Below are 18,502 nucleotides of genomic sequence, written 5' to 3'. Positions count from 1 at the left end.
TGATCAACACTTGAAACTCTTTTCAGGTGAGCATACAAGCAATGATTTGCTCGAGATTATCGTAATTAAAGTTTTTAGAACGATCCGGGTCGAGATGTCATTTTCAGCGCATAAATCTATCAGAAATTTATTGAGCGCGCTGAACTTTTGCATGAAATGCGAAGAATTATGAAAGCGTTGAATTTTTTTTAAAAATATATATATATTAGCGGCATTTCGTATAATCGTTACATTGCATAATTTTGAGAAAATAACTTTAATTTCTGGACGTCGGTGACAGTTTTTATTGTTTTTTTTAAAAAAGCTCAACGTTAAATCTGATATCTGTTTTTTTTTTCAAATCAAGGCTTTGAATTGCGACACTCATCAATCAGAAATAGTTCTGAAGAACGACAGAACCGATCCAGAGTCTGTGGGACATTGTGAGACGGGTGAAGAAGCTGCCAGCATTGCACTGGAGTCCGGGGGTGTCTGCTCGGTTCAGGAAGTAACTGGTCACTCCGTACAAGCATGCGGGGCTGTTTGACGAAGGGGATAATTTGTAAAGAGGTCCCCCATCATCTGCATAGCATACGTTACCACCTGTGGAAAAAAAATCTATTCTGATTCGGCCCCCAGCATTTTGGTCATAACTTACCCGCCCGCACCCCCTTCAGCCGCACGTGCTGTTTTTTTACATAGTAAAGTGCTTTAAAAAAATTCTTAAATAGCAATTAGGGGCATCAAAGCATTGGGGGGGGGGGATTGGGTTTTGAAAGCCTCGTCTCGCTTGTTCACGCCTTCACTGTTAGCCGCTGCTGCTGATCGCAATAGTTGATAACATGTTAATTAGACGGAAATCATAGAAAAAAAACAATTGGTGACTAGTTTTCGAAACGTCTTTCGCAATAGTGATCGCGGATTAAGAGAACAATTTGCAACCAACTACTTAAACCACTGCTCGGTGGAACAATTAGTCAAAGTCTCTGAATTAAGTGTAAAATACCCGGGTCGAGGTCTCATCGCCATTCAACGCAAAATTATGTAAGATAAGCGGTGAATGGGGAAAATTTTGTAAGATAAGCGTTAATGCGTTGAAATTTCATAAACCAGGCGGCGAATGCGGTGAAAAAAATTTATCGCCTGGTAGCGGTTAAATTACATAATTCCACCGCTGAGTTTAGCGGTGAAATTACATAAATTCACCGCTTTGAAAAAAAAATGTCAAAATTATGTAAGATAAGCGGTGAATGCGATGGAATTACATAAATTCACCGCTTTACTTAATGGTGAACTTACATAATTTCACCGCTTAGAAAACGCCTCGAATTGTCTTTTGTTCAAAGAAGTTAAGATACCTTTATTAAAAGACGGACGGAAAATTTACCGACGAATAATCATACATCTTTTTGAAACTTTTTTATGCGAAGTTTCACCGCTTGTCTTACAAATGTTCAACGCGTATATTTTAAATAAATTCAAAACAAATATTCTAGGTTTCAGTGAGAAGTGGCGTAGTGGAAGAAGAAGTGGCTGACATGTAGGAGGTGAGAGGTTCGAAGCCGTGCCAGGATGGTAACTTGTAGTAAGCGGTGAAATGTGGTGAATTTTTGTAAGTTCACCGCTTACTCTAGGGGTTAACTTACATAATTTCACCACATTCACCGCATTTCACCGCAAAATTATGTACGAAATTTGCGGTGAAAAAACCAATTTTTCACCGCTTATCTTACGTATTTTTCCAATTTTTTCTCGACCCGGGTAATTGCTTATAAATCTGAACAATAAGGGTTTAGGCTATCGAAAATCTCAACTCTATGAAAATGGGTCAAATTTATCCGTGAAACCAAGTGACCAAAAACATTAATTTCCGCCATTTTTGCTCGCGATCAAAGAAAGAAGTTACGTTTTTCAACATGAAGATCAACTTTAACCGTTTGCCTTTTAACCAGCTTGAATGAAATAATCATTCTTGGTCCGGTCTCAGGCTCAATTTGAAAGAAAGGCGAAATAAAGTTCAGGGAAATCTGCAAGAAAACAATAATCTGCAAAAAGTAAACGGTTACCTTGTAAGATATTGCAAGATTCTGGCAATAAGGTTTATTTTGGATGATCTTGCGAGAATCTTGCAAATCGAATTTATCTTGCAAGATGCAAGATCTGGAAGTTTAATTTAAAAACGTGTTGCTAGATCTTGCAAGATAACCGCCATAAAGGTTTATTGAAAAAACACTTGTAATGCACTTTTTTATATATACATATGTGTTTGCCTTAGCTTTCTCTTGTAGCACCAAAACCCCCAAACCTTTGTGGGCCCTTTTTGCGCATTTTGATAATGTCCCCATTTATTTATGTTAGCCATAGCAATTGTAGGGTCTCTCTTTATTCTTTAGAAGCTGGAGAATAGGTCGAATACTATGCTCTAATCTTTAAGCAAGCCAAAGGGGCCCATGCAGCAGCTAAGGCAGGTTTCCGGCGTTTCTAGCAGGACGGTGCTATCTTGCAAAAGTCTTACAAGATTGATGGTTATCTTGCAAGACTATTGCAAATGAGATTGTTATCTTGCAAGATCTTGCAGGAATCATGCAAGCTCTTGCAAGATAGCCGTTCGATTCTGACTGGGTGTTGGAGCAAAGCCTTGAATAATAAGCCCCAAAACTTTTTCAGAATAAATTTAATTGCGAAAGGAGCCATTTGGAAAACATTTTTTCTCAAGAGCCATCATGCCAACCAAAAATATCTTTGCAATTAGTCATCTTAATTCGCAATTGGTTCTTTGCAAAAATAAGTTTGCAATTAGTCATCTTAATTCGCAATTTGTAGGTGAGGGCTTTCTATGCTCTTTTTGACCCGTGGGATATTATTGGATTAACTTATTACGCCATATACAACAGAGACAAACTCGATCAAATTGGCGGAAATCTATCTTTTTGAATATAATGCTTTTTTTCCTAGAGACTATCTCATTCAAGAGAATTATCAAGTTTCCGAATGATCTTAAATTACTATTCGAAACAAAATAATCTTATTAAATAAAGCGACCTCTTAGAACTCTCCTCCATCCCTCCATCAATTCTCCGGTTTAATGTGAAAATGAGAAGCTAAAATAGGAAATTGTAAATTGGAGTAGAATGTCTGGTGACATTGACCAATTGGGGTTAAAAAGACATATGACATGCAAAAAAAACAAATTGCCGAAACACTTAGATTTTAACGTGAACAGTTTTATGTGATTTTAATGTAAAAAGTGCAAATATACATTTTTATTACGCCAACAATAGTTTGAAAAAATATAAGAATTTTAATTTCATCCTGTGCTGTCAAAACAGCTTTCCAATTTTTGGGGACATTCCATAAATTTTTATTTGTAGTCATTGAAAATTTTTATTTTTGGTTCTTTTCGGCCCCCTGGTAAAACAAAAAATAGTTTCAATTCAATCATCGTTTCGCTTAATGTCGGTTAGCTCGGCTATCTTCTCGTGAGAAAAACTGCATAAAGTATGATTAAATATCTGATCAATTTAGGTATCTTAAAAATCGGAAGAAAGAAATCAGTGCTTGCTTCTATCAATACAGTAGGGCTAAGTGAACACTGGAGCCACCATAACCGTAAATTACGTCAAGACGTCAAGACTAGCTGTATTTTAAATGAATGGAACAAAACTTTTGATGTTGTTGTATTTGTTGTTGTTGTTGTTGTTGTTGTTGTTGTTGTTGTTGGGGACTTGCTGAACGCGAGGACATGATCCTAGTCATCAGGTTTAAAATATTGTCCCGTTGTTTTTGCACACTGCGTAACCGCAACCCAACCGCCAATTGCAGACAGTATTTTCCGAAATTATTTTGTTGAAAAACTTGAACAACATCAAGTGTGCACTTCTTCGATTTAACTCTCTGCCTACTGAATAAACATTGTGCAAATTTAAGATGTTTAAAAATTTTAACTGTTCGCTGTAGTCTTCATGATACCTTCCAGTTATTCATTTTCTTGGGTTCTGTTGAAAATTCTATACCAAAACTATCTCGGTCGGATAAACTACTATACCGTTGAAGCCGTATAGAGAAGCAAGCAGTACCAAAGACTTGTAAAGACATAGCTTGACAAAAATTGGCAAATTAGAACACACGTTTCATCTGTGAAAATACCAAATCTTTGTTTTACTTTTTTCTATTTGAAACTTCCAATTTAGGTCTGCTGATAGAAAAACGCATAGATCTTTGATTGTTCTGACCATTTCAGTGATTCAACCGTCTGTTCCAGCAATCTGAAGTTGTTTTCAGCCCCTCTGAATGTCAGTTTTGCACGTTTGCCCATGGCTAGCTTCTTTTTTTACCCAATTTTAAAAAAGTCCTGATCTTTCTGAATCTCGCTGAAAGTTCTGTAAATAGATAACATCTTCAAATCAAGGGCAAAAAGAACAGTAAAGGTGAAAACATCCGCCACATAATTCATGAAGATGAAAAACAAAAAGCAGTGAGCCATAAGGCACACCATTTTTTAGACATAGCACCGTTGAGCTAACGTTGTAACAGCGAACAAGATGCTTTCTGTTCATTAAGCAATATATCAAAACTTGAAGCACGTATCCACCAAAAGACACGCAAACTTATAAGTGAATTGAAGCTTATAAAATTACGGCTTGTAACACTATTCATTATCTTATGGTTCAAAAAAATAACAGTTTGCACTATTGAAAAATTAAAATCTTGTTAAAAAAACAACACTGATTTGGCGTTAAAACCGTGCAAGGCTGTTACTGTTTTTGAAAAAAGAAACGACATAGGAAATAGGGGCGAGCTGAAGAATTTATTAAATTTTCTATCCGTCTACAAAATGCCAAGGCAAGAGTGTTTGACATATCTAAAACTTTTATGAATAATCATTGATACGTTACTGAATTTCACGTTGCGGAAACTTTTGCACAGGGACGGTCTCTGCTGCAAAGAATTTACATCGGCGTAGTTCGTTTATTGTATAGACTTCAATAATCATAATTTTGCAAATTATATACACACGTTTTGTCTTTGAGGATACGAAAACTTTGTTGGCTGGCCTTTTTCAGTCTGTCTTCTATTTGAAAATTTTAAATTAGGTCTGCTGATAGTTAATTGCTAGATCTTTGACTATTTTGACTATTTTTACTGATTCAATTTTCTGTCCTATCAACCTGAAGTTCTTTGCAGATCCTCTGAATGTCATTTGTGAACGTTTGTCCAGGGCTTGCTTCATTTTTTTCCTGTACGCAACTTTCAAAGTAATCCTGATCTTTCTGAATCTCGCAGAAAGTTCTGTTAATAGTTAACATCTTCAAATAAAGGGCAAAAAAAGAACTGTTAAAGCGAGAACATCAGCCAAATCATTTATGAAGATGAAAAACAAAATCGGGCCCAGCAGTGAGCCGTAAGGTAAACCATTTTCCAGACATCGTACCGTTGAGCTAACGTTGTAGCAGCAAACAAGCTGCTTTCTGTCGATTAAACAATATATCTGAACTTGAAGCACGCATCCACCAACCTCCATAAATGCGTGTTGTTTTGAAATTCAAAATGCGACGCATTCTACAGCTTTGGAGATTGCCATAGGTCTTTTTAATTACCTGAAGAATAAGTTGTATTGTCGGACATTTGAGTCAAGCTTCAGTTTCAGTGAACAATTTTATTTGTAGCAAATCTTTACTAACGCAAGTTTAAAAAACACTCAAACTTATATCTAATTGAAGCTTATCAGATTACTGCTTTTTACATTATTTATTATGTTATGGTTTACAAAAAGTTATTTATAGATTTGACGATTGAAAAAATTAAGATGTGACTGTTAAAAAAACAACACTGATATGGTGTTAAGGCCACGCAAGTCTGTTACTGTTTTATAAAAAAGAAACGACATATAAAACAGGAGCGTGGTGATGATTTTACTAACTTTTTTATCCGTTTACAAAACGCCAAGGCAAGAGTAACTGTCATATCTAATAATATTTTATGAATAATCAATGACACCTTAATGAATTTCACGTTGCAGAACCTCCCGTGCAGCGACGATCTCTGCAGCATAGAATATACATTAGCATGTTTGCTTTACAATATAACCTTCAGTACTCAAAATGCCCCCATCCAATAGGGTTTCATTTCCAAAACCTTTCACTTTTTTTTACCTTTTTGTATTATACAGAAGTAAAACTTCTCCTCAGTCTTTTTGTTATCGTATATTGTCTCTTGCTATACAGTACTTTAACAACTAAACTAAAATAAAAGAAATTGAAATATTGAAGTCAGAACTGATAAGCATGCGCTTTTTATAACACACAAACAATTATAACTTTTGTTAAAAAAAACTATGACAAATGGACAAAAAGATAGGACCTAATAATTGAATCTGTGAATTTTATCAAACTATGACCAGAAGTACATGATTAAAACGTTTTCATCCAACCACTAAATACAAAAATGTATATCCCGACTGAAAATGTAAACGAAATAACGTCAAAACAGTTTCATCTCAAAAAAATCTCAAGCAGCATAAAAAACACAGTGCGATTCTTATCAAAAGTTTACACCAAGACCGGCAAACACACATATTGTCTCGAACAACACAAACAAAAAAAGCTAAGCAAGAGATCAAAACCCAAGCACAGCTATTCATTTTTATCCTTCAGCAAAAGTTCAAAGCCTATCAAATAAAGTAAACCAATACAACACTTATCACAAGATTGAAAAGATATCAGCATTGATGGAGTATTATCATCAGTCATTGAAGGCAATGAAAAACCTGTAAGAAGTAATTGGAACTTCTAAGTGAATATTGGGCTTACAGTATCGTAAACCAAAAAAAATACCAAGACTTTTCATTCAAAATTTTTAACAGATTTTTGATCATCAAAATGAAAAAAAAAATTGTCTTAAACTTAAAACAACTCTTTTTGCCTCTTAAAACATTTTTTAGTCTAGGAATGAACATTTGAAAAGGTTTATTTGAACAAAGATAATGTTTGCTATTATTAAGAAAAAGCTGATTTATACATTACTTGTCTCTTCCTAGAATTGTTTGTTTTTAATCGTTTTGACAACTCACAGGTTTTAATACTGGGAACAATTGTAACCGCTTCAAATAATTTTATTAATCATTAAAGAAAACTTCAAAGGGGAGAAGTATCAATTTTGTTCTATAAATTTACAGCCATTTTTAACTCAATTTTTTGAAGTGCTCCATGCAAGTTTTCTCAATTCGCTTGTTTTAGAGTAAGAGACCTTCTAATTAAAATTTAACTTTTAACAATTCGTTTTGCGCAATCAAACATCTTGGTGATTATTTTTAAGACTAATTCTGTATCAAACTATCGGGGGACGGAAGCATAACAAACAAAGATTTTTTGCTTACGAAGATTACAACTTGAAATATGTGAACAGGAAAGAAAAAGATAAAATAGACATTTTTCATCAAATTCAAGATTCTAAAATTTTAACCTGCGGATGGAACCAAATGTTTTGATAATCTTTTTCATTTGAAATGATTAGATAATGAATCGCAACAAACCCTTTTAGCTCCGATCATTTTCTCGTCATCTTTAAATCAAACTTTTGGTTGATACCTGAGAGTGATATCTTGATACATTTTAATCGAGTTCAAACTTCAACAGATATAGTGTTATTGCAGAATGGTGGCAAACGTGCCATTGTGAGAGGGCAATGAATGGCTTGATAAATTCATCGATAATTTTGAGAAAATTGATGAAAAAACACTCAAGGGTCGAAACCATTAATATAAGCCAAACAAAGCTTATGAAATCAAAGCCATGGTTTTGGCACAATTTGAAGAAATTGTGTGCCCAAAAGAACTTTTTTGTTTGACTAATTAAAAAAATCTTAATGTGAGATGTAAAAACATGTTAAGCATTTATGGCGCACAACAGTTTTTGCATTACTTTTCTCGGAAACCTACCGACAAGTAGCAAATAATGAAAGCCTTTTAACAAAAGATCTGTCCGAGCGACAAAACATGTCAATATTAATTCAATGAGATTAGCTAGTGACGGAGTTTCAAGGGATCCCACGAATATCGTCAGTTGTCTGAATAGATTTATTGCTAATGAAGTGGTCTTCGAAAAATCTTGTATTGCTTCTAAAAACCTTTATAGCTTTCAAGGACCTGGGCTCACATTCAGAGCCATGACTAGAAAAAAATGTTATCAGTCATTAACCCCCTGGAGAATAATAGACCTGATGAAATAACAGTTCATAATATCAGTTCCTTCGTAAAGTCATGCAAAAATTGCTATTGGAGTACATCTAGAGATTGCCTCAAAAATTGCATTAAAGAGACAATGTTTCCAACTAAAATAAAACTATCCTATGTAAAACAAAAATATTTAAATCATAAAGTACAAATAATCTGCCTATTTCTATAAATGAGCACAAATTTTTGAGCGCCTGCTGCTGATTCAAGTGACAGATTTCTTTGATAGACATAAAAAAATTAATAAAGAGCGATTTGGATTTCAGAATAAACTTAGCAGTTCTACAACTAGTTGAAACAGTTTCGTGTAACTTAGATTAAAGGAAAGAAACGCTAGATATTTTTCTAAATCTTCCTTAGGCTTTTGGTTCAATTTCAAAAAGCGTTTTCCGTTAAAATTTCGAATTTTATGGTTTCCACGAGAAGCAAAAATGTAAAGAAAAACGTCGTGCAAAGAGTAAAATTTAATGGCTTGTTTTCTGATTTTGGAATTGTAATTCACAGTGTGACAAGTGTAACCATTTTTAATGTACCATAAAAGCAATTCAATTCGCAAATGACATAAATGTTATCTATCGTGGAAGGGAAATTAGTTTGCGTGGAAAAATCAGAAAAATTTCACATAAAACAGAAGAGATTTTTTCCACGCAACAATGCCCATTTGTGATCCTTTCCTAATAAAATATATCTCTCACGACAAAGAGAAAGTTTCTGAAAAAGACCTGCAACGCTTTAACCGACATATGAACGGTCGTTAAAGTGTGCTATCTACCGTGACAGCTCAAGATATCTGCTAATACAGGCAATAATCCTTCCATCTGAGCTCATAATAGCAAAAATATTGCTAATCAGATTTCATTGTAGAGTATCAAACCATTTTTAGATTGAATTCGATTGTTCGGCAATACGTTTAAAAATGGAATAAATTACCACAAGGGCTTCAGTTAGCAAGGAAAGAAAAATTTGAGAAAGTTTGAATGATTGTTTGGTCTCACATAAAAAAAATTCCCTTGCATAGTAAGAAAGAGCTTTTATAATTTTTTTATGAAGAAACAATTCAAAAATGTATACTTGATATCTTTATCACAATTGAGTGATGGTTTTCATTTTGTGCTTGATTGAATTGAAGTATTGTTTTGTTGCAAGTATATTTAACCGCATTGTTAAAATTTCATTTCACTTGTTACAAAAAAACGAACTATTTGTTTTTTAAAATTTCCGCTTCACATTTCTTGGTCAATGTACGAAAAGGCTAATGTCAATTAATTTTGTAATTTGTTGAATTGAGTGACAAACTTTTGTCCCCCACTTTACACGATTCATATATTACTTTTGACAATGGACTGGGCTTTTATTTTGTGCGGAAACTGCTTTTATTTTGTCACGAGTATTCACGTGACCTAATTCCATTATTTTCGGCTTAGACACATAAATTACGTTCAGCAAATGTAAATTCTATCTATGATTTTTCTCAAAAAAATTTAAAATACCTTCTATGATGGGAAAGGTGCAAATAGTCGTGTCAGGACAAGTTGCCATCTCAAATGGGTTTACACTCGAAAATGTGGCCTCGTGGAAGTGCATCTCCTGCAGTCTGGCTGGAAAGTCCATCGATATTTGGGGAGTAGACGTCAGACCCATCCCACAAGCTCCTAAGATCATCCCAACGGGGTTGCAGTCGTCTTGGGTGCAGATGTTGGAAACCCAGGTTTCGTTTTGGACTTGGGTGTGCAATTTTAGAAGTGCTAGGTCGTTATTGGGCGATATTTGGTCACGACGGTAACTAGAACGAAATTGTAAAGTGATCTATCAGTATAAAACCCAACTAAACAAGCCCCCTTCTCCTGTTACCCTAGTTGAGAAATCTTTGGTTAGAAAACGTAAGTAACCGTCGGTATCGTCGTTTTTTTTTCTGGCCAAAAACGCCGAAAGCCTTTACGATTTTTTTTCGTCGGCATCAAGCATCGTTTTTGTTCGGTCGTCGTTTAGAACCGAACATACCGAATCTTGCAAAACCGATCATACCGAAGCTTTTTTACGTTCTAGACCAAACATAACGACAATTTCTTACATTTGAAACCGAACATGCCGAACAAACGGAACATGCCGACCATTTCTTACGTATAAACCAAACATACCGAACATTTCTTGCGTCGTTTTTGTTCGGTCTTCTCAACTAGGATAGGAACTGAATATGACTTTTGTCACTGTTGACTCCTGAAAACATTGGCCATTGGGTATTTGGCTGTTATATGAGCATTCTTGCCTAAAATAGACTATTCAAGAGGAGGTAGAGCACCTCATTCTGAGATGTATAAGAAGAACACCCTTTCCCAAAAACGCAATATCTATAATTTGCTAAATTTTGGCTTGCGTATTGAATTCAGCAGCCAGGTTAGCCGGTTATAGGAGATCATGTGTGTCTACTGGTGGCTCTACAAGTATGTACGATTTCCTGGCATCGCCACAAATGTAACTCTCATTCGACCTAAAATAAGTTATATTTGCAGTTCACTTGCCAACTATATCCATTGAGATTACGAATCTATTCTGTTCCCCCCCCCCCCCCCCAGCTTACCCCAGTCGATTTCGAATGGTTATCTTGCAAGATTCTGGCAGATTCTGCCAGAATCTTGCAAGATTATGCATAATCTTGCAAGATTTCTGACAGAATCTTGTAAGATAACCATTCATTCTGCCAGAAACTTGCAAGATAACCATTTTTCTGCCAGAAACTTGCAAGATAACCATTTTTCTGCCAGAAACTTGCAAGATAACCATTTTTCTGCCAGAATCTTGCAAGATAACCATTTTTCTGCCAGAATCTTGCAAGATAACCATTTTTCTGCCAGAATCTTGCAAGATAATCATTTGTCTGTCAGAAGCCTCTAATATATCCTCTAATAAATGCACAAGATCCTACAAGATGAATTGATTAATGCGAGTAATTCTGACAGCAAGAGATTTGCGCGAAAACTCTTCTAAAGTCCTTCGAAGCTCTAAAAAATGGCAAGCCGTGAATAATAACATTTTTTGGGCATTGGCAAGAAAACTTAAGCGCAAGGAGCTGAATTAAATGAAAGGAAGCTGCTTAAGATGCAAAGAATAATATCACATAATTTTTTCATCAGAAAAGGTAATTAGACGTGTAGTTTTATAAATGTCGATAAAGTTGATAAAAAAACAGTTTTTAATAGTAATTTATTTCGTGTTAACAGTTCTCAAAGGCAGATTTTAATTTGTTTTCTTCAGATAATTCATATTTCCAGATTCAAAATCTATTTAAATTTATTATTTTTCTTAAGAAACACGCAACTGATTCTGAAGTAAATTTCTGGTCAAAATGAAATGTGTTGCATGAATGAGAGCCAATAAGAGGACAGCTCGACCGGAACGAACTTGCAAGAATCTTGCAAGATAACCATTTTTCTGGCAGATCTTGCAAGATAACCATTTTTCTGGCAGATCTTGCAAGATAACCATTTTTCTGCCAGATCTTGCAAGATAACCATCTGGTCTCGACTGGGGTAGTGAGCGCATAATTTTTTATGACCCCAGGCGCACGTGCTATTTTCTTACATAGTAACGTGCTATATAACAACATATAATTTGTAACTGGGGTCATAAAAAACACTGGGGGGGAACAGAATAGATCCGAGATTGTTATAAAACATGCCCAAGAAAGCATTGCAGAATAAGTTTACAGAGTAAGTTTAAACTTCCAAAAAATGACCAAAAGTGGTTCTTAAAAAAGTTGTGCCAAAAACATTGCCACTTTTTAAGCATGTTTTATGTCGCTATTTGTGTCAATTTATGTATTTTTCAGCCACAATTTGCCACAGTTTCTTCAAGTTTGTGATCAGTTGTAGCATTTAAGGACAATTTAAATGAGTCCAAAAAACTGACATCGCTTGTGAGTTTCAAATGATATTTCATAGCATTTCAAATAGGCTATTTGTTGTTTTCTACCAGCATGCTCATCATTTGATAAATTAAATATACGTGAAAGACATGCACACTATTGTACAAGAATCATTTTTATCTCTTTATTTATCAAAAATATATATATAATTTCTTTGTAATCACATTTTGACCATAGTGGATTCCCATGTAATCAATCATTCATAGTTCACCATTCGTTTCCCAGTTTTCAACAGAGTTCTACAATTGTCTCACCAGTTCTTGTCCTTTTACGTTTATCCGGCAATCCTTAGAGATTTGTGGAAATGAAAACGTATTATGTTTATTACATCGTATTTTTTCGATATAAGAATACTAAAAAAACGATTTGTAGACTCTTTCTTTTAAATTTCGGTACCAGATTAAGCAAACAGATTTTTACCAAACAGACTTATGAGGCTTTGATTTGATTAGTTTTTTCTATTGTTTTCAGTACTCAATTGCTATGTGGACTCTTGCCTCAAACAATTGAATTCAAAATGTTCATAGTTAAGGTACACATTGTTGCCAAATTTCTTTTTTAATATTGATTCCTTAGTAAAATTGGCTCGAAAATTAGTTACATAAAATGAACGAAATTAGATGACATCCTTTGTATCTTACTTTTCGCAAAAGGGGTTCCACCAATTTTGCGAAATAGAAGAACATTCGGTGCGAAAAGTAGGTAACAAATCTTGTAGTACGTTTCCGCTCAATTTAGGTATCTATTATTCGCGAGCATTTTGAGCATGCAATAAGCACTTTTATAAAGATTTAATTGAAGCTTTCAAAGCTTTAAAGTGCTTTAAATACATGCAACCATAAAAACTGATTTTGTTCCGAAAAATCCCTCGCACATCAAAGGCTTTGTATATCAATGTGGGACTAGCCAATTTTAATAAGTAGTAATAAATAGTACTAAAAAGTAGTAATAAGTAGTAATAAAGTACTATAAGTAGTAATAAAGTAGTAATAAAGTACTACTAGTAGCAATAAGTAAGGCTTAATTAAATAAGTAGTAATTAAGTTAGGCTTAATTTTGGATTATATGCGAAATCGAGCTACATTGTGTGCGAAAAATTGATACGTAAATTGAGCGGATGCGTGATACAACTTGCGCGAAAAATAGGTTATTAAGTTTGTACTTGTATTCCACGGCTAAAATTAGGACACTTTTCCGAACACGGGATACGATATTCCCTTCCATTTTGCCGGTTTCTGCTAAAGTAGCTATTTTCCGCAATATTGTACTACTTTCAATGTATTACCATAGTAAAAACGAACACGAGATACACACATCGGGCATATCTGCCCGTGACGATTTGGGTATACCTCTGCATTGTAATGTTTGTTGTTTGTTCAACATAAGTAAAAAAATTTACCTCAATGAGCTCAAAAGCTTCAAATTGGCAATTTTATGTCAAACTTTTTATTTAAAAATTAGAAACTGCGTTAGTTTTGGGGGAACGCAGCAGCCAAGCAGAAGTGAATTTTTTGAGGAGACAGCAAAACGTAAAAGAAAGCTGAGCAAAAACTGCTTTGGCCTTGATGCTGTTCACTTGCATTAACATCCATGGCTAACTAAAAACGAGGGCACATCCGCCTCCTTTCACATGTGGACGTTAAACAAACAAAAATACCAAATCTCACGACATCATTTGGAATCCTATAAAACTATTTTAGTAGCAGCCTTCAGGGCTCTCGGTTTGCTGTTTTTGGGCTGTCGTTTTTGGCTGCTATTTTTTGCATTTTACAGTCTGCAAATATTAGAGACAAGTGTAGTTAATTCTAATCTAGTCACTTTTTCCCGCACATATGGTGTCGGCGTCTACCCATTCTTATGATTTTTTTAGAAAAGAATTTTGTTTTAACTGAGGGATTTTTTTGAAACTATTAAGCAGGATTGATTAATAACCAAACCGTAAGAATTTAACAATCGAATTATTTGTATCCAAAACTTAATCAATGAGGCAATGAGGTGACAAAAGAATGGTACAAACTGGTGAGAAAGCTAGCGACGCTATTTTTGGGAATTAGTAGCCAAATTCATGCTATTGTCGCTAGAATGCGCTGCCAGAATTAATGACAAAGGAGTGGCAAATTGGTCAGTGGTATTCGCATTATCGCTGATTTCGGCAAATTTTGTTAAAATACAAAAAAAAACAAACGAAATGCGATAAACCAGGATAAGGTCCAAGACCCAACTCCGGCTAATTTTAATATTTTGCTCGGTCTAGTCAAAACACACATTAAAACGCAAAGCTTTAGTCACAACAAGAACCCGTCTACTGTAAAACTTCACACATGTGTGACGAATCGACATTTTTTTTTAAAAATTAACAGCCGTTTTTGTAACCAGCATAAATATGAAGATGATTTTGTTACTTCGCTAAGTGAATTGGCTAAGTGAAAATGGCGGCGGTCTTTAAAATGACGAACTTTTCACTAATACTAAAAAAATAACCTATTCTCAATTCTTGTTCTTGGACAAAATTGATTGCTCTGGTATGCTTCTGCATGTTTAGCAGAGTCTACCCAAAGTTTGTGGTAAAGTCTATTGGCTATGACCAAAAGAAGCCGGGGTCTAGTTGGTCTGGTCGACGCCCGTTTTCACTCTCGTTGGTCTGCACCCCAAAAGTCCCGATTGCCAATACCTTTCTTAGGTCGCGGACCTCATCCTAGCAAATAAATATCAGTACACAATTTTGATTCCTGCTTTTCTGAATTTTATGGGAGGTATAAACTTATCAACCCTTATTCATTGAAGTCAGCTAGTCATCCACCAAATCACCCACCCCCCTCCTGCCCTAACATCACAAATAGTTTGGACCCCAGACATTTGAGATTTTTTAGTGTTCAAGATCTTGCAAATTTCTGACAAAATTGTCTCATAAGTACTTATAAGATTATGCGTCGCCTGACTAAGACTTTGTAAGACATTTCTATCAGGACTTACAGGATAAAAATTTTTTATCAGGCCTGATAAGATCTTAAACGATAAAAAAAATTCTGCCTGAAAAAATTTGTTTATCGTGTAAGATCTTATAAGAATCGTATATGATCTTGTAAGATTAACATTTGGAAAACTATGACACATCTTTTTGATAAGATTTTTTATTAGATCTCATACGATAAAAATTCTTTAAGTATGACATATTTTCTCCATATTGAAGACGATTCGGGGTTGCTTTCAAGCAGTAGCCAGAAAACTACAGCATTCAACACTTAAGTGTCAGAGCAACAAAGTGAAAGTTATCATAAATAGTCTTTTGAGACTTATAAGATATTGTGAAAAAGGTTATTCGAGTGCTTGGTCTTTTTTGACTCAATTTGTTATCAAACTATTCTGTAAAATCTTGGACTGCTAATTTTAGCCATAGTACCTATTTAAAACTCAGAATAACAGTGCCGTCGAAGTAGAATCGACAAACATTTTTTGTTTCAAAAATGGCTAGTTGACCGTTTATTTTCATTTTCATAGGAACTTGACTACGTTATACGGTTATATTGAAGTCATTAAAACGTGTCTTATTAGATCTTACAAGATAAAAGTTTTGCCTTACGTAAACTTTTATCGTGTAAGATCAGATAAGATACTTATCAGATCTTGTAAGATAACAATTCCGCAAAATTGAACTATTATCTTATAAAATCTGATGAGATACTTATCAGATCTTATAAAATAGCAATTCAGCAAAATTGAAATATTATCTTATAAGATCTGATAAGTATTTTATCAGATCTTACACGATTAAACTTCACGTAGGGCAGAATTTTCATCGTGTAAGACCAGATGAGATCTTACACGATAAAGATTTTTGATAAGCATCTTACCAGATGTTACACGATAAAAATTCCACAATCACTGGGGATGCACATCTCAACTCTATTTGCTTTTTGCTTGACTGTTTTGTGCTCAATTGTATGCTCTCGTGCATCATGCACAATTCCAGATTTTCGAAATTTTCATTTTTTAATGAAATTAATATGAACACAATGAGGAATCAAAAACATACTATTCCTCATTGTGTTCATATTAATTTCATTAAAAATTTCATTGCAACGATTCTGAGTTTATTTTGAACATACTGCCAAAGAAAAAACTCTTAACATGATTCAGTACTGGTTTAAACTTTTAGTATTGGATTAGTATGAATCAGTACTGATATACTATGACACTCGGGTCCGGGAGTTCCGATTTGAAGTTTATAAACTATGGGCTTACTTTGGGTGTATGAAGATATTGTCGATATATCTTTTGCTTTTCTCTTCATACATCATTGAGAAATCACCCAGCTCAGCCAAGATATTTGTCGCTGAAATAAAATATTAACACCATACAAGACATTATATATTTTACTACTTGCGGTGACAGAACAGAGATGACAAAAAAACAATGCTGGATAAACCAAAACGGGCCGCTGAGATATTTTGAGATATTTTAGCTCTAAAAGGCATCAGAAACTAATGATTTTGATAACTTTGAAGCTATCAAGTATCTCGATTAGATGAACCAGCATCAAAGTTTTCCTGAAAAATGAAAAAAACGTTTACTAGAAAAAATTCAAAACAGCAAACTAAAGTTTCATCTCAATAATATGATAACCAATTGTTGAACGGTGAGCTGAAAAAAAACCCGAAGTTAATGGGAGCCGGTGTTGAGGAATTTTGTTTTTTCATTTGTAAGAAATCGTCGTTTTTTATTCGTTTTCATTAGACAAAAACGATCAAAGCCCTTACGTGGTAATTGTCGTTTTGTTTGTTATTTCATCGTTATTTTTATGTAGGAAATGATAGTTTTTTTAAAAAAAAAACGACGAAAACTACGAATTCTTACAAAATATTGTCGTTTTTTCGGCGTCCTCAGTCCTCAACACGGGAGAAAAGGAAGAAAATTTAGCGAAAAGATTTGAAATTTTAGTTTTCTGCAATTTATACATCTGGGTGGCTAATGATGCATACGGGTGTGTTAATAAAACATCTAAAAAGTAGAAGTTGTTTCTATAAGTAACATTGTCCAGTAATTATTTTATTTATGGAAAAAGCGTAATCTCACGCTGTTTGTTGTAGACGCAATGGGCTGAAGTGAGGATCCATCTTTTTGCGACCAAGGTCCCCCCACAAAAGCCGGACGTCTCTTTCAGCCGGACATAAAATAGCCTCGGAGGGCTATCAAAACCATTTATAATAAAACTATTGACGAAAGAATTCAATTTTAAATTTTTTTCTACATTTTTTGCAGTTTTTATTGCCACAGAAGTTTCGTTGATCGCAAAATGTTTGATGAAAAACAATAGAATTGTGAACAAATTTGGAAATGGATAATTATTAAACTTCATTTTGAAGTCGTTGGTTATGACTTTAACTGGTTTACAAATGCGCTGACAAAGTATATTTGTTTGTTTTGGTTCAGCCGAACAAATTCACAAACCATAAGTTCGCATAAATTTGTTCATTAAGTTGAAATAAGTTTAGCTCAGGATAATTTGATCAGCTCGAAACTATTTTCCATAGTTTTGTTTACTTTGTAAAAAAACCAGTTCAAATCAACTTTTGAACAAATTTTGTTTTCAGCAACAAATACGGCGAAATTGATGAGTTCTGAAAATTTGTTTGAGAACAGTGACTTAAAATGTCTACAGATGATCAATTGGAGTGTCACAAAAATGACTCTTTTATTTGTTGATAGACGAATATTGTTTACCACAATTTACAATTAAGCTGAGATTATCAGCAATACTTAACAGTCGTTAAAGCAAGTTAATGATTTTATTAAATGTTTTCAACATAATTTGGATTATTTGATTCCCCGCTCTTGATAAATCCTTTGAAGAGAGCAGACATTAATTCAGAGAGAACTCTAAGAATCCTGCAAATATACACCTAGGATCAACCATAACACCAAAAACAATCAAATTGAAATCAAATAGAGAAAAATCACAAAATTTAAATTCCCCACTTGAACAGCAGAGAGCACTCGGATCATAGTAACATTGTAAGTCAGCGCTGAATCAGAGTTTTCGCAGTCTGTATTTTTACTATAAACCGGTTATGACCATTTCACTTTTAACCTGTTCAGGAAAATTTGTAGTAAAAAAGGCTCTATGAAAACACTCTGAACAGTCAAAAATCCAATTCTTCGTTTATCATGAAAAGTCAAAACACATTCTGCAAATGCTCTGGACAGCCCAATTCCAGACTGTGAAAAAAGGGGAAAATCAAGGGAAGGCCTTGTTTGCTAATAGGCTAGATATCAGGAGACACCCAACAAACAATTTTATCTCTATAATTATTGTAACGGCTGCTCTCGTACCAAAGTCAAGTAAAACTTTACACCGCCCAGTTCGTTTCAGC

General features: G+C 34.4%; 1 protein-coding gene across 1 annotated transcript; it reads right to left on the bottom strand.

Annotated features, from left to right (window-relative positions):
* Positions 1-169: 169 nt before the first annotated feature.
* Positions 170-17,566, bottom strand: LOC142335058 (chymotrypsinogen B-like). The gene is made up of 4 exons (XM_075383386.1): positions 17,205-17,566; positions 16,374-16,464; positions 9,700-9,992; positions 170-582 (listed from the first exon to the last, which is right to left on the bottom strand). The coding sequence occupies exons 1-4, from the start codon at positions 17,485-17,487 to the stop codon at positions 371-373; spliced, it is 879 nt and encodes a 292-aa protein (XP_075239501.1). The 5' UTR covers positions 17,488-17,566; the 3' UTR covers positions 170-370.
* Positions 17,567-18,502: the final 936 nt, after the last annotated feature.

This window comes from Convolutriloba macropyga, chromosome 2 (assembly GCF_964194025.1).
Source record: "Convolutriloba macropyga chromosome 2, txConMacr16.3, whole genome shotgun sequence".
In the NCBI taxonomy this organism is placed as follows: Eukaryota; Metazoa; Xenacoelomorpha; order Acoela; family Convolutidae; genus Convolutriloba; species Convolutriloba macropyga.
The sequence above is the reverse complement of the archived record's forward strand: the minus strand, read 5'-3'. Positions and strand labels throughout refer to the sequence as shown.

Excerpts from the sequence above, each read along its gene's own strand:
- LOC142335058 (XM_075383386.1), bottom strand. The coding sequence starts at position 17,487 with ATGAAGTTTAATAATTATCCATTTCCAAATTTGTTCACAATTCTATTG. Across the intron at positions 16,465-17,204 it reads TTGCGTCTACAACAAACAGC|CGACAAATATCTTGGCTGAG; the intron begins GTGAGATTACGC and ends ATTTTATTTCAG. Across the intron at positions 9,993-16,373 it reads AATATCTTCATACACCCAAA|TTACCGTCGTGACCAAATAT; the intron begins GTAAGCCCATAG and ends ATTTCGTTCTAG.